Here is a 14,799-nt window from a genome sequence, read left to right on the forward strand (position 1 = left end):
ATACTGCCTTTTAGGCCTCTAATTTTCTTACCTTGATTGACAGTCCCCCACCTCACCATAACATTAGCATCTCCCTGCATCATTCCTACATGCCCAGACTCCTCCTTCTGTCATCCCCTGGAACTCTTTTCCATCCTTCCATGCATCCACTCCACAACACCCTTCACCACTGACTTACTCTATGAATCCCGCCCCTTCAAGAGACAAAGACCATTTTCCTGCCACCCTCTCTTATGTTTTAGGGTTAAACAAGGAAAATCTATCTCTACATCTCAACCCAATCGTGGGAAATTGAAATTTTGCATCCTGCCTTATTAAATCACACTGCATACCACTTATCCCACTTTTCTAGATTCCATAAAATCCCCTCATGCAACCCCCATGATCTCCTTTCCAGTGGCTACATACCTTTTCTGTGGAACATTTTTAGTTGGCATGACAGGGTTTAGGACACTATTTGCACCAGCATCGGTAGTTTTCTTCAAAGGGCCAAAAGTCAAGTGACATTAGACTATAAAAATGAAAATTTGAGCTGCATTTATATCGTCCCTTTCAAATCACCTGAAGTCCCAGATGCTTTACAGACAATGTGACCTACTGGTGAAGCAGTCATTGTTGTGATTCAGGAATCATAGCAGCCAATTTGCATCCCACTGTCTGTCTTTATGATGATCATTGAGAGATAAATATTGGCCATAAGGCAATGGAAACCTTCCCTCAACTTCTTCAAAGTAATACCGTGAGATCTTTTACACTCAAGCAGACAGAAGAGATTGTAATTTAACATCTCATCTGAGAGACAGTGTTTTCCTGCAGTGCGGTAGACCATCAAGACTGCACTGGAGTATGAGCCTTGATTTTTCTACTTATTCTTGGAACAGGAATTGAACCCAGATCCTTGCACATTACAGGTGACAATGTTACCAACTGATAAGACAAGTGTCCTTAATTTCCAATTGGTTCTCACAATTTCATGCTGAGGTATTCGTAGAAACCATTGGAATCCCCAGACAAATTGTGCAATTAGCTATTTTATCTGTTTATACTGTTAATCCAAAGTCAATGCTGTTCTCTTACTAGACTCATACTAGGAGATCAGAAGAATGACCCAGGAAATTTAGGGACACTGCATAAAACTGGAAATAAATGCTTAGGTTTGTGTTGTCCATGTAGTAAATATGTTTTTAGTATCTCATAGGTTCTGTACTATTTAAGATGATAATTTGATTGTGTCACAAACTTGGACTTATTTTCCTATTATCTAGAAAGTAATAAAATTAAATATATTCATAGTAAGATAAAACAATAGAATCAATGCAGTGTGAAAAGGTTTTATAAGGCATAAGTGATCCTAAAGGAATTGTTTAGGTAAAATCGACATATACATTGTGTTTTTTCCTGCATCAATTATTGCAAGAATATACTGAAAATGAAAGCAAATATTTCTGATTCTTCCCATATCAGGAAAGCTGCTATCAAATTGCTTGATGTAGAAATTATGTCAGTAGGAGTCTAATTTGGTCTGATGAATGGATGACATGACGGGCACTTTCCCGAAACAGCTTAACTCTTGGGAGCCAATTAACATGGACCACAGCATAAAACCTAAAGATAAACCCTTCTGTTTTACAAATGAAGGCTAGTGCCTCTGTACAAAGCACAAGAAAAAAAGAGCAGACATATTAATCCAAAATGCTGAGCTTTACTCAAATCAAGTTTGGCATTAATTGAATCTTCATCTGTATTTCATCACTTATTGAGCACAAGAAAACCAATAGGTAGACTGCAGTTAAAGCAGAAAAAAAATAATTATTTTCTTGATTTTAAAATCTGCCTTCCACTCCCATTTTCTCCACAGTTGCCTTTTCAATTGCTCGATGAATGGTACACACCTCTTCCTGGGTTAATGTTCGTTCCATGTGGCGATAGGTAACCCTGTAGCAATGGCTGACCTTTTTAGTCCTAGGCAGAGAAAATCAGCATCAGGCATCAGCAGCAAATACAGGCCGTACACCCAACCCGCCAAATACTTAACCATACAAAGATAGGGGTTTATTTTGTCTCTAGTGCAGTCTTGTGAACTCTGCACAACACTGCTACTAACTAATTAATTTTTCCAATTATCTACTTCATCCACTGGTTCACTGCAAATGTGTATTTTCCCAAGTAAATACAGTTTTCAGAGTTTAGCCTTATAAAGGCCGAGTTATTATCCATCCATACTTATTCTGTGAATCTGTGCCCTATTTTTAGCACAACTGTTAATGCATTTGAGTCAAATTTCTGTATGCAATATTTGAACAATTTCTTAACCTATTTTAGCATTAAAACGTTTCAACTACTCAAATCAAAGATCTAGCAGTCCTTAACAGATCATCACCTTTTAAATTAACAATAATTTATTCTATGCTTAAAATACTGTATGCTAAATACTGAAAATCAAATTATTGAAGAAAATTCTTTCTACTCCTTCATACTGAAAGAGGTTAATTCCATGCACCATAGTACAGTTTCTAATAAGCCTGCTTGGATCTCACCTAACAAGCTATTCTTTACGCATGACCCATAGAAGTAGCATTAGCAGTTATTTAACTATAGCTGCATATAGCTGAACTAGATTCTATCCTCACTTGACATTATTCAACAGGAGTTAGATATTTTTAAATCAATCTGTTCAGGCATTATAATATGTCTGGGGCAAGTGAGACTTGAACCCTGAATTTTTGAGCCAAATGACGTGATACTACTACTGTGCCACATGCGCCCTCCAACAATGAATATTGCAGTCATATAGCAATCTAAGTTTAATAAAAATAAAATCCTGCAGAGTGCTGGAAATCTGAAATTTAAAAAAAGTGCTGGAGTAACTTAGCAGGTCTGGCAGCATTTGAGGAGAGACAAACAGAAAAATAGATATAATGTGAAGTGTCATATATGACTCAAAATGTTATCTCATTTTCCCTCTCCACAGATGTCAGACCTGCAGAGTTTCTCCAACAATCTATCATTATTCAGTTCGCCATCAAATAGAAAATGTATAGATTGTTCTTGACACTTCTCTTGCCTTTTAAGGCAATTGTAGAGTCAACACTGTTGCTTTTGCAGAGGCAACTAATCCTAACACCAAATGTTTGAGTACTGCAAACCTTTCATGGTGCTCATTTATCCTGCAACTCTAAGAAAGGGATTAATTTATGTCCAAATTAATAAACAGCAAGTCACGATTGGTTCCTGCAGTGGTTCAAGGGGACAATAAATGTTATTTGACCAGTGTCACCTACATCCCAAAATCAATTGAAAAGCAAGTTGCACAGATGACTGTGAAGATTCCTTTTAAATACAGATTGAGTTTAATTTGGTTAGGATCTGAACCCATTGGACACAATTTGTTCCTCTGGTGCATCATCACAGATGCACAAGTAAGTCCAAACCTTCTTGATGTGGATAACTCATTTACCCATAGTCATTAAGGGATCTTAACATATGCTTAATTGGGCATTACTCACACCACACAATCTGGCATTAGACGAGACCAAGAAAAAGATCTCGGAATACTAACTTCATTAGATTATCTGACCACACCTGGCAGCACACAAATAAACAATGGGACTAATGTATTTTTTTATTCATCATTGTTCAGTCACTCAGGATAAATCTAAAATATACTACTGCTTTTGATATACTACAATAATAAATGGAATAAATACAGTGGCTTAACTACAATACTAATCGAGTTAGTGCTACATACTCTTCATGGTAGAGAGGAGTATTTCTTATAAATCTGCCTAAATGCATGTCCAAAGATTTGATCACCAGTTCCAGTTTCTGACAGCATTAATGTTTTTAATGAGTTATAATATAGATTTTTATTCAGTCGTTCAGTAAAGTGTTTATATTTCCTTTTTAACTCTAATTTAGTAGTAGAACTCACAGTTACAACATTTAAATGACATTTGGATAAGTATACGAATAACGAGTGTTTGGAAGGATATAACACAAGCACAGGCAGGTGGGACTATCTTAGTTTGAGATTATTATCAGCAGGGTTAGCCTGAAGGGTCTGTGTCAGTGCTGTATGACTCTATAATTCAATGCCACAGAATGAGAAAGACAAATTTGATTCATCATATCTAGTTTCATCATTCACTTTTCTAGTATTAAGCAAGTTTATCAACCAGATTCAAATCTCATGTGTTTGGAGAATGAGGTGGGTTTGGGTCAGGTACAATAATCAATGGAGAATAAAATCAGATGGTGTTTAAAATGGGCATCCAAATCAAATTTAACACATTCCTGTCAGATGGGTTAGGTACAAATTGAGGCCAATATATTTTATTATTTTGGTCTGAATCGAGATATCATTTCAAATTTTAGTTGGAGCCAGCTGTTTTCTCAAGTTCTTGAAAATATGCCTTATGGCTTGATAAACGAAAGATTGTTTCAAACACATCATTCCAAAAAAAACCTTTCCTTATATGCACCAGGTTAGATGTTATTCTGAGCAATTCAGTATTTCAGTGAGGCTATGCATTTTGGAAGATCAAGTACAGGTGGAAAGTATACAGTAAATGGCAGAACCCTTAGGAGTATCGATATGCAGAGGGATCTGGGTGTGTAGTCCATAGATCATTGAAGGTGGCAGCGCAGGTAGATGAGGTAGTAAAAAAGGCCTATGGCATGCTTGACTTCATTGGAAGCGGCATTGAGTATAAGAAAAGACAAATTATGCTACAGGAAAAGCACAGTAGTCCAGGCAGTATCCGAGGAGCATGAAAATCAATGTTTCGGGCAAAAGCCCTTCATCAGGGATAGATGAAGGGCTTTTGCCCGAAACGTTGATTTTCCTGCAACTCGGATGCTGCCTGAACTGCTGTGCTTTTCCAGCACCACTCTAGTCTAGAATCTGGTTTCCAGCATCTGCAGCCCTCGTTTTTACATAAATTATGCTACAGCTTTATAGAACTTTAGTTAGGCCACACTTTAAATATTGTGTAGAGTTCTGGTCACATACTATCAGAAGGATGTGGATGCTTTGGAGAGGGTACAGAAAGGTCTAACCAGGATGTTGCCTTGTATGGGGAATTTAGCTATGAAGAAAGGTTGGATAGACTGGGTTTATTTTCAGTGGAATGCAGGAGGCTGAGGGGTGACCTAATAGAAGTTTATAAGATTGTGAATGATATAGAGTGAAAAGTATGAGGCTTTTCCCCAGGCTGGAAGGGTCAATTACTAGGGAATACAGGTTCAAGGTGCGAGGGGAGAAGTTTAAAAGAGATGTGCAAGGCAGATTTTTCATACAAAGGATGGTGAGTGCCTGGAACACATTGCCAGAGGAGGCGGTGGAAGCAGACATAATAGCAGCATTCAAGAAGCGCCTGGATGAATACATGAATCGGAAGGGATCAGAGAGATAGAGGTCCTGTAAATGAAGATAGCTTTAGTATGGAAGGGCAGAATGTTTCAGCACAGGCTTGGAGGGCCCAGTGGCCTGTTTCTGTGCTGTATTGTTCTTTGTTCAGTCGGTTATATTTCTCAGCTGGACAACAGTGATAACGACACCAAACTACATAAGACCATAAGATATAAGAGCAGAATTATGCCATTCGGCCCATTGAGTCAGCTCTGACATTTTATCATGGCTGGTATGTTTCTCAACTGAAAATGTGTTGCTGGAAAAGCGCAACAGGTCAGGCAGCATCCAAGGAGCAGGAGAATCGACGTTTCGGGCATGAGCCCTTCTTCAGGCTCATGCCCAAAACATCGATTCTCCTGCTTCTTGGATGCTGCCTGACCTGCTGTGCTTTTCCAGCAACACATTTTCAGCTCTGATCTCCAGCATCTGCAGTCCTCACTTTCTCCTGGTATGTTTCTCAACTCCATTCTCCTGTTTTTTCTCCATAACCTTTGATCCCTTAACTAATCAAGAATCTACCTATCTCAGTCTTAAAGACACTCAATGCTTGGCCTACACAGCCTTCTGTGGCATTCAGTTCCATGGATTTACTACACTCTGGCTGAAGAAACTGTGCCTCACCTCAGTTCCAAAAGGTTCTCCCTTCACTCTGAAGCTGTGCCCTTGGATCCTAGTCTCTCCTACTGATGGAAAGACCTTCTCCAGATCCATTCTATCCAGGCCTGTTAGTATATTGTGAGTTTAAATGAGATACCACCTCATCCTTGAGTACAGACCCAGAGTTCTCAACCGCTCCTCATGTTCATCCGGGATTACTCTTGTGAATCTCCTCTGGACTTCCTCCAACACAAATACATCCTTCCTTAGATACATGGCCCAAACTTGCTGACAACATTACAAATGTGATTTGACCAGAGCTGTATGCAACTTCAGCAGTAGATTGGTCATAGGTTCATACAATGCAGAAAGGGCCCTTTGGCCCATTGAGTTGTGCTGACATAACTACCAGTAAAAATGTGCTAATCCCAATTTCCAGCACTTGACCCATATCCTTGAATGTTAAGATATTTGAAGTGTTGATCCAAATATTTTTTAATGGTGTGGTTTCCAGTCTCCACTACCATCCCAGGCAATGCATTTCAGATTCCCACAATCTGCTGAGTGAAAACGTTTTTCCCAAATCCCCTCTGAATCTCCTGCCCTCTTACCCTAAAACTATGTCCTCTCATGATTGACCCCTCAACCAAGGGGAACAGCTGCTCTCTATTCACCCAGTCTATACCCCTATAATCTTATACACCTCAATCATGTTCCCCCTCAGTCTTCTCTGCTCTAAAGAAAACAATCCAAGCCTAATTAGTCACTCCTGAAAGCTTAATTTCTCCATCCCAGGTGACATTCTGGTGATCTCCTCTGTATCCCTCCAGTGCTATCACATCCTTCCTGTAGTGAGGTGACCAGAACTGCACACAGTACTCCAGTTGTGACCTGACCAATGCTTTGTACATTTCCAACATTATTTCCTTGCTCTTATACTCTATGCCATGACTGATTAATGCAAGTGTCCCATATGCCTTCTTAACGATCCTATTCGCGTGTTTTGCTGACTTCAGGGATCTGTGGATAATTACCCCAAGATCTCTGTTCCTCTAAGCTATCCAGTGTCCTGCCATTCATTAAGTACTTCCTCATCGTGTGTTTTTCTTCCAAAGTGCATCCCCTTGCACTTATCAGGGTTAAATATCATCTACCACTGGTCTGACCATCTGACCAACCCATCTATATCTTCCTGTATCCTATAAGCATCTTCTTTGCTATTACCCACTCTACTAGTCTTGATGTTGTCTGCAAATTTGCTTAACAATTCCCCCACATTTTCATCTATATCATTTATGTATATAACACACAATAAGGATCCCAGTCCTGATCCGTGTGGTACGCCATTGCACACTGACCTCCAGTCACTCAATCAGCCGTGTACCACTACCCTTTGTGTCCTATTACTAAGTCAGTTTCTGATCCCTCAATTCCATGTGCTTTAACTTTCTCAATCAGTCTCCCATTTGGGTCCTTGTCAAAAGCTTTGCTAAAGTCCATATAAATAATATTAAGTGAACTAATCTCTGCTGTTGTATTCTAGCCCTCTCAGAAGACCACATGGAGTGGAGGCAGTGGGTATAAACACCAGAGATGTCCATGCTTTGCAGTACTCCACCAGGAAGAGCCAACTGCCTGCACTCTTAACAGCAACAAGTGATAATACAGGTGAAATGAAGGATTACAAACAAGGACATGGGAATAATCTTGAAAGTTATATATTACCCCATTTTTAAAAATCAACCTATTTGCATAATTCAGTGACAGGTGGGACTTAAACCTGGATCTACTGGCCCAGAGGTAGGGATACCACCACTGTATACTAGAGCTTTATTTCAGGCCTTTTTCAACTTGTCCAATTAGTTGCTATCAAAATATTGATGAAGCCAATGACATTCTATTATTTTTAATATGCAAATTATATGTCTTCAGGTAAGGGAATGTAGGTTGTTAAGCATGAAATTTAAATATTGTTGTCCTTGGTGTACTGCTTCTGTTGTTAGTTTGTGGAAAATTATATTTCTTATTGAAGTGCATTGTATAGGATGTAATTAGTGATCTTGGACAGTAGAAATATACTTTCATGACTCTAAATAAACTAAACTCATCACAGGAAGTTAAATCTTGACTGTTTTAGTCTATGTACACTTTTAACTATATGTCTAAATTATTGGCATTTAGCTGCTTTAACACTGAAAATTAATGATCACACATGGTAGTCTCATTCCTTCAGGTTTTGACTGTCTTCTAAACATTTCAAACTTGAAAAGAATACTTTTTCTCTTTTTTTAATTCTTTCTCTTATATTTTATTTATTTCATTCATCTATTTCCTAACGCACATGTTTAACATTGAATTCACATACTCTAACTTGCACTCCTTACACTGTTAATTGCACTGGCCTTGACAGTGATAGGATTTGAGTATAGTAGAGGTATTTTGCTGCAGTTACACAGGGCCTTGGTGAGGCCATACCTTGAGTATTATGTGCAGTTTTGGTCTCTTAGTCTGAGGAAGGACATTCTCGCTACTGAGACAGTCCAGCAAAAGTTCACCAGACTGATTCCTGGGATGGCAGGACTGACATAACAAGAAAGCCTGGATCGACTGGGCTTGTACTCACTGGAATTTAGATGAATGAAAGGAGATCTTATAGAAACATATAAAATCCTAATGGGACTGAACAGGTTAAATGCAGGAAGAATGTTCCCGTTGTTGGGTAAGTCCAGAACTGGGGGTCACAGTTTAAGAAAAGGGGTATGCTATTCAGGACTGAGATGAGGAAACACTTCCTCACTCAGAGAGTTGTGAACCAATTCTCGACCACAGAAAGCTACTGGGGAGAGTTCTTTAGATGTATTCAAGAGGGAGCTGCACATCGTCATCACGGCTAAAGGGATCAAGGGATATGGAGAGAAAGTGGGAATGGGATACTGAAATTGCATGACCAGCTATGATCATATTGAAAGGTGGTGCAGGTTTGAAGGGCCAAATGATCTATTCCTGCACCTATTTTCTAAATTTCTTTATTTCAATCTGATTGGTTAGGCAGATACCCTGTTTGCTGTTCACTTAGTCCCATATTTTATTGTTTCTTTTGCTGCACCATTATCTGCTTGCCTGTCATGTAAAACTTTTAAAAAGCTAAATGCATAAAAGCACATCTGCCACTTGATGCCTTGTCACAGCAATCCATGGCCTGATGTATTGACAGTAGGCAGTGTAAAACAACTTGTGCAATGATACTCAGTAAGAGCTGTACAGGATGACATAACTGACATTTACACATATAATTCTACCCAGGGCAAATAAAATCACAGAAATACTGTTGTAAAGAGTTTAAGGTCTTACCACAGAGTTCAATTTCTGCACAACATTTCTAGATCTGCCTTATTTACCCAAGTTACCCTGGGTTAGAAGTTGGGACTGAAGAAGATATGAGATATCAATGTAAGTGAGTATTATAGAAGAGTGAATCAAAAAAAAAAGATGCTGGAAATGCACCACAAATCAATCAGATGAAAAAGAGAACGCTGTCTCAGGAATATCCCTGCATTTCTAACAGTATTATTTATACCTTATATCACAATTAGTCTCTGCTGCAAAATCCAGCAAAAATTACTTCCAAACAAACATAGTGAGAAACAGCAGTTTTATTTCATGTGAGAACTTTAGCTCTAAAACCGTCATAGGAAAATAATATAATCCTGAGACAACTGCATGTCTGTTCACCAATAAACACTGCCATTACAAAAACGTTCTAAAGTTTTAACTGTTTCCTCACAGACTTACCTGTAACAACAATTTGTATTTATCTGAGACTTTAATCCAGAAACGTTATGATTCCTGAAGAATAATAAACCAAAAGAACCACATTTGCTGAACCCAAATGAAGTAATTACTGACAAAATTCCACTACTGGAAATCAAACATAACCAATAACCAATTTGTAGGCAGATGATTCTCTACATAAAGCAAAGTCAATACAACAAAGATATATCTTACAGAACCAAAGAAAATTCCCCCCAAAATGTGGCACTTTCACACTACTCAGTTCCATAAAATTATATTCTTATATCCTGATCTGACAACAACTTTGGCCTACAAATTTCATGGGTATGATCATCATCAGAACAACACAATTCTAGAAACTCCTTCTCCCTTAGAACATGACAATCTAGATAGTGTAAATTTTCAGAGTTCTTTTTCAATTGATCAACCAGTAACACCCCTGTTCAGAGTTGGGTAATTTCTGAAGAAACACTCTTTAGCATTTCCAAGATATTCACAATGTTATCCAGGCTTTAGCCCTCTTCAGTCAGCTTGCAGAGTATCTCCAAGAGCACCTGAGTCCCTTCTTGCTAAACCAGAAAAAAAATGAGATTGATTTGTTCTTTTCCTTACAAGAATTTTGTGTTTTGTTCTCTCAGTTTGCCTTTCCTTTCTGCCTACATTTGTGCATTGATTGGTTTCACCTTCTAGCTCCTGCCTTGGAGTTTTCCTTTTTGTCTCCTTCTTCATGGCTTCCTTCTTAAATTCTTTCCTGTTGGTACTGCTTCTAGATTAAGAATCATCACATCATGACAACCAATTCCATTACATTAAAATCGTAAATCTTAAAAACAATCACAAATTTCTTTTAAAGAGTTTTTTTAAAAAGAAATCCTTAATACGTTACTTCCAGATCAAATCATGTTTCACAGGGCTTTGCTGAGCCATGATCATAAAAAATGGACACTGAGCCAAAGAAGTAGATATTAGGATGGGTGACCAATAGCTTGATTAAAGATCTGCACTTTATGGAAGAGATTTGGAAAGACAGAAAGGCGTAGGGAGGAAATTCAATACCACAGACCTATGTCTGTGAAGGTAACAGTTACTAATCGTGGAGTGGGTTATTGAGGAGTCGAGATACACAAAACTGGCTAGAGTCATAAAAACAGAGAGTATGGATGAGATTTGTGGGACTATGAACCCAGGTAGGTCAGAATGGATTGCAGAATTTCAGATGAGTTGAAGATTATACAGGATGGAGACTAGTTCTAGGATCGTTGAGATAATTGAATTTGAAAATAACAAAGGTATAGGTGGGGGTTTCAACAACAGGTGAGTGGAAGGAGTGTTTGAGGAGTGACATTAAGATGTGAGAAATTAAAAATCTACCAAGAAAGGTTTGGTCTGCCTGAAAGAATTGCAGAACTTTACAGAAGAGAAGACGACATCATTGAGGCTGTGCTGGCACTCTGTCAGAACAATTCAACTTGTTCCATTCCGCTGTCTTTTCTTCCATAACCTGCACATTTTTGCATTCAGGTGCGAAGTCAATATCCTTTATAAAGCCATGATTGAGTCTGTTTCCTTTCAGGTAGTGCATTTCAAGTCCTAACCACTTACAGTGTTAAAAAAATGTTTTCTCATGTCACTTTTAGCCCTTAGTCAATCGCTTCACATCTGTGTCCTCTGAGTTTTGACACCTCTGTCAATGGGAACAATATCTATATCAACTCTTTCTAGCCCTTCCTGATTTGAACACCTCTACCAAATCTTTCTCCAATTTCTCTTCTCTGAAGAGCTCAGCTCAGCTTGTCCAATCTGTCCTCATGACTGAACTCTCTCAACACAAAAAACAATTTCCACATATCGCTTCTTCATGCTCACCAAAGCCTTTATACCCTTCCTTCAGTGTGATGTCTAGAACCGGACACAATACTCAAGTTGAGGCAGAACCTGTCTTTTATAAGGGATCAACAAAACTTCTGTGTTTGTGTGTTCTACACTTCTGTTCTTAAAATCCAGGATCTTGTATGCCTTTATAAACCAATATCTCAATCTATCCACCACCTCTAACAATTTGAGCACATAGAACCATTGTTTCTATAAGTATTGTAAGATCACCTTCCACATCTTTGAACTGTCATTTTGCTGAACAAATATCCCCTGTGTAAAGAAACATCTGACATTGTTAGATTTGGAGTTGTATATGGAACACTTAAAAGTGCCAGTAAGAGGATGCATGCAACCTTTCAGATCATATTGACTCAATTCTATTAATATTCTGTGGGATATGATGATCTAATGAGCCTTTGTAGCAACTGATTTTTAAAAAAGTCTCATATTCATTAAGTGCTGTCTTTCTGTTCTCACTGGGTTCTCCGCCCCATTTTAGTGTTTGCAGGAAGAGATTATACTCCCTGTAAACAAAAATCCAAATAACTTGACAATAATGTCACCCAGAACCTGGAATATGCTACATTCAACCTTTCTCCAGTTTGAACACATCCTAACTTGGTTTCCTGTCTGTCAACTAACTTTCTTCATGCTATTGCATATCCTAACATATACAGCTGATTTGTTTTTAAATGAACCTCTACGAACCTAATAGAGTCATAGAGATGTACAGCACAGAAACAGCCCCTTCAGTCCAACTCGTCCATGCCGACCAGATATCCTAACCTAATCTAGTCCCCTTTGCCAGCACTTGGCCCATATCCCTCCAAACCCTTCCTGTTCATATACCCAACCAGATGCCTTTTAAATGCTGTAACTGCACCAGCCTCCATCACTTCCTCTGGCAGCACATTCCACATTCTGTGTGAAAATGTTGCCCCTTAGATCCCTTTTATATCTTTCTCCTCTCACTGTAAACCTATGCCCTCTAGTTCTGGACTCCCCCACCCCAGGGAAAAGACCTTGTCCATTTATCCTATCCATGCCCCTCATGGTCAGCCCTCAGCCTCCAATGCTCCAGGGAAAATAGCCTATTCAGCCTCTCCCTGTTGCTCAAATCCTCCAACCTGGCAACATCCTTGTAAATCTTTTCTAAACCCTTTCAATTTCATAACATTCTTCCGACAAGAAGGAGACCAGAATTGCATGCAATATTCCAAAAGTGGCCGAACCAATGTCCTGTACAGCCGCAACTTGACCTCCCAATTCCTATATTCAATACTCTGACCAATAAAGAAAAGCATACCAAATGCCTTCTTCACTATCCTATCTACCTGCAACTCTACTTTCAAGGAATTATGAAGTCCATTCCAAGGTCTTTTTGTTCAGCAACACTCCTCAAGATCTTACCATTAAGTTATAAGTCCTGCTCTGATTTGCTTTTCCAAAATGCAGCCCCTCTCATTTATCTAAATTAAACTCCATCTGCCACTTCTCAGCCCATTGGCCCATCTGATCATGGTCCTGTTGTACTCTCCTGTCCACTACACCTCCAAATTTAGTGTCATCTGCAAACTTACTAACTAAATCTCCGATGTTCACATCCAAATCATTTATATAAATTATGAAAACACAGGACCCAGCACTGATCCTTGTGGCACACCACTGGTCACAAGCCTCCAGTCTTAGAACTCCGCTTTTACACAACCAATCCATCCCATTTACTGAACTAACTGTTCATTTTTTCAAAAACTCGCAAATTGGTTAAACATGCCTTGTCTTTCCAAAATCTATGCTGGTTGTCTTGGGTTAACCCTACTTGCCTAATAACCTGATTTTGAATCAGTGATTCTGAAATATTGCTCACAACATATGTTGTCATAACTGAGTTACCCTTTGCTGCCAAGCTCCGCACTTAGAGTTCCATGTCACAATTTACATTATTTAAAGGAGGATGGAAAAGTAGTGGTCAAAGCCTCTGCTATCCTCACTCTCACCTCTTTCAACAGTGTAGACATTGAGAAAATTTCATAGTGAAACAGTCATTCAGAAAATGTAGTGGTTTACTGAACATGAAGAAAGTCTGTTAGACAATTTTTGTTTGGTCAGAGCTGCACATTATTTTATACTTTTGCTCCAGAAATCAATAATCATTTAAAAGGGAAAAGGAATGCATTTCACTATCAGCATGGGAATTGAACAAGGCCAATGAAACTCACTGTGAACATTTCTTCCCTGTTACAAGAACATTTCAGCAGTAGTAAGATACAGCTCATTTACTTGTAAATGCTTATTTTCTAATCTCTTCATTTCCTTCAAGGACCCTGAACAAATATACAGCACTGCAATTTACTTCAGCCCTTATAAAGTGCTGAAAAAGTTGGCATCATGCTTAACTATATTATTGTAGTTATATTTATAAAACATAGTTCTAAAACTGCTATTCTGAACAAGTTCCATAACTGGTTGTTAACAATTCAGTAATTATTCTGTAATTAATTGGAGTTTACGTTAAAACACTTTAATCTTAAACTATAGTGGTCATCAACTCAGTCAAATTAATTGCTCATTGTTTTTTGTCTCCTGAAGTGGCAACAAGATTCTAGAATTAAAGCAAAATAAAACAAATAAAGGTTTTCTGTGGAACATGTGCCCAAGTATACTACAAAACAGTGCAATATTTTAAAATCTGATTTTTCTTTTGCATTATCCTGCAAGTAAATTTCAGCAAATTGTAAACAAAACTTTGAACTTGCAATTGGACTTGGCCAATATAATTCAGGGACCAAAATGATAATCATTGCTTGTAGGCACATGCTTCTGCTTTACAATATGATGGATGGTGCACTGGTAAAGTGCACATATCGTTAATATTTGTCTGATGTATGCTGAGCAGGTTGATCATAACGCCAATCAGACTGCAACAATGAGGGAGTTATCTATACTTGACTAAGGATGTCTTGACTAAAATCTGCCACATGCGACAACCACAACCTGCAGGCGAGCACGAACGTTTATATTGCTAGTGGCTGTGATGCGACTGTGTTGCTGAAATTTTATGCTGCACAATAAAAGATTTATGACTACTGTGAAGAATCCGGGTATTAACACGCGTGGTTGTT

At 38.5% G+C, this 14,799-nt stretch overlaps 1 protein-coding gene across 2 annotated transcripts in view; it reads right to left on the reverse strand.

Moving 5' to 3' along the window:
- Window positions 1–1,686: 1,686 nt before the first annotated feature.
- Window positions 1,687–14,799, reverse strand: part of fars2 (phenylalanyl-tRNA synthetase 2, mitochondrial) — a 444,725-nt gene continuing 431,612 nt past the window's right edge. The window contains exons 9-10 of one of the 2 annotated variants that reach the window (XM_087978504.1): window positions 10,486–10,568; window positions 1,687–1,962 (exon numbers count right to left, since the gene is read on the reverse strand). In XM_087978504.1, the coding sequence (XP_087834630.1) occupies window positions 1,904–1,962; window positions 10,486–10,568 (142 nt within the window). In that variant the 3' untranslated portion in view covers window positions 1,687–1,903. The remainder of the gene's footprint in view (window positions 1,963–10,485; window positions 10,569–14,799) is intronic. The other variant, XM_043719492.2, reaches the window with a different exon arrangement.

The sequence above is a fragment of the Chiloscyllium plagiosum genome, unplaced genomic scaffold (assembly GCF_037043375.1).
Source record: "Chiloscyllium plagiosum isolate Xiang-an unplaced genomic scaffold, Cpla_swu_hap1 HiC_scaffold_34, whole genome shotgun sequence".
Classification (NCBI taxonomy): domain Eukaryota; kingdom Metazoa; phylum Chordata; class Chondrichthyes; order Orectolobiformes; family Hemiscylliidae; genus Chiloscyllium; species Chiloscyllium plagiosum.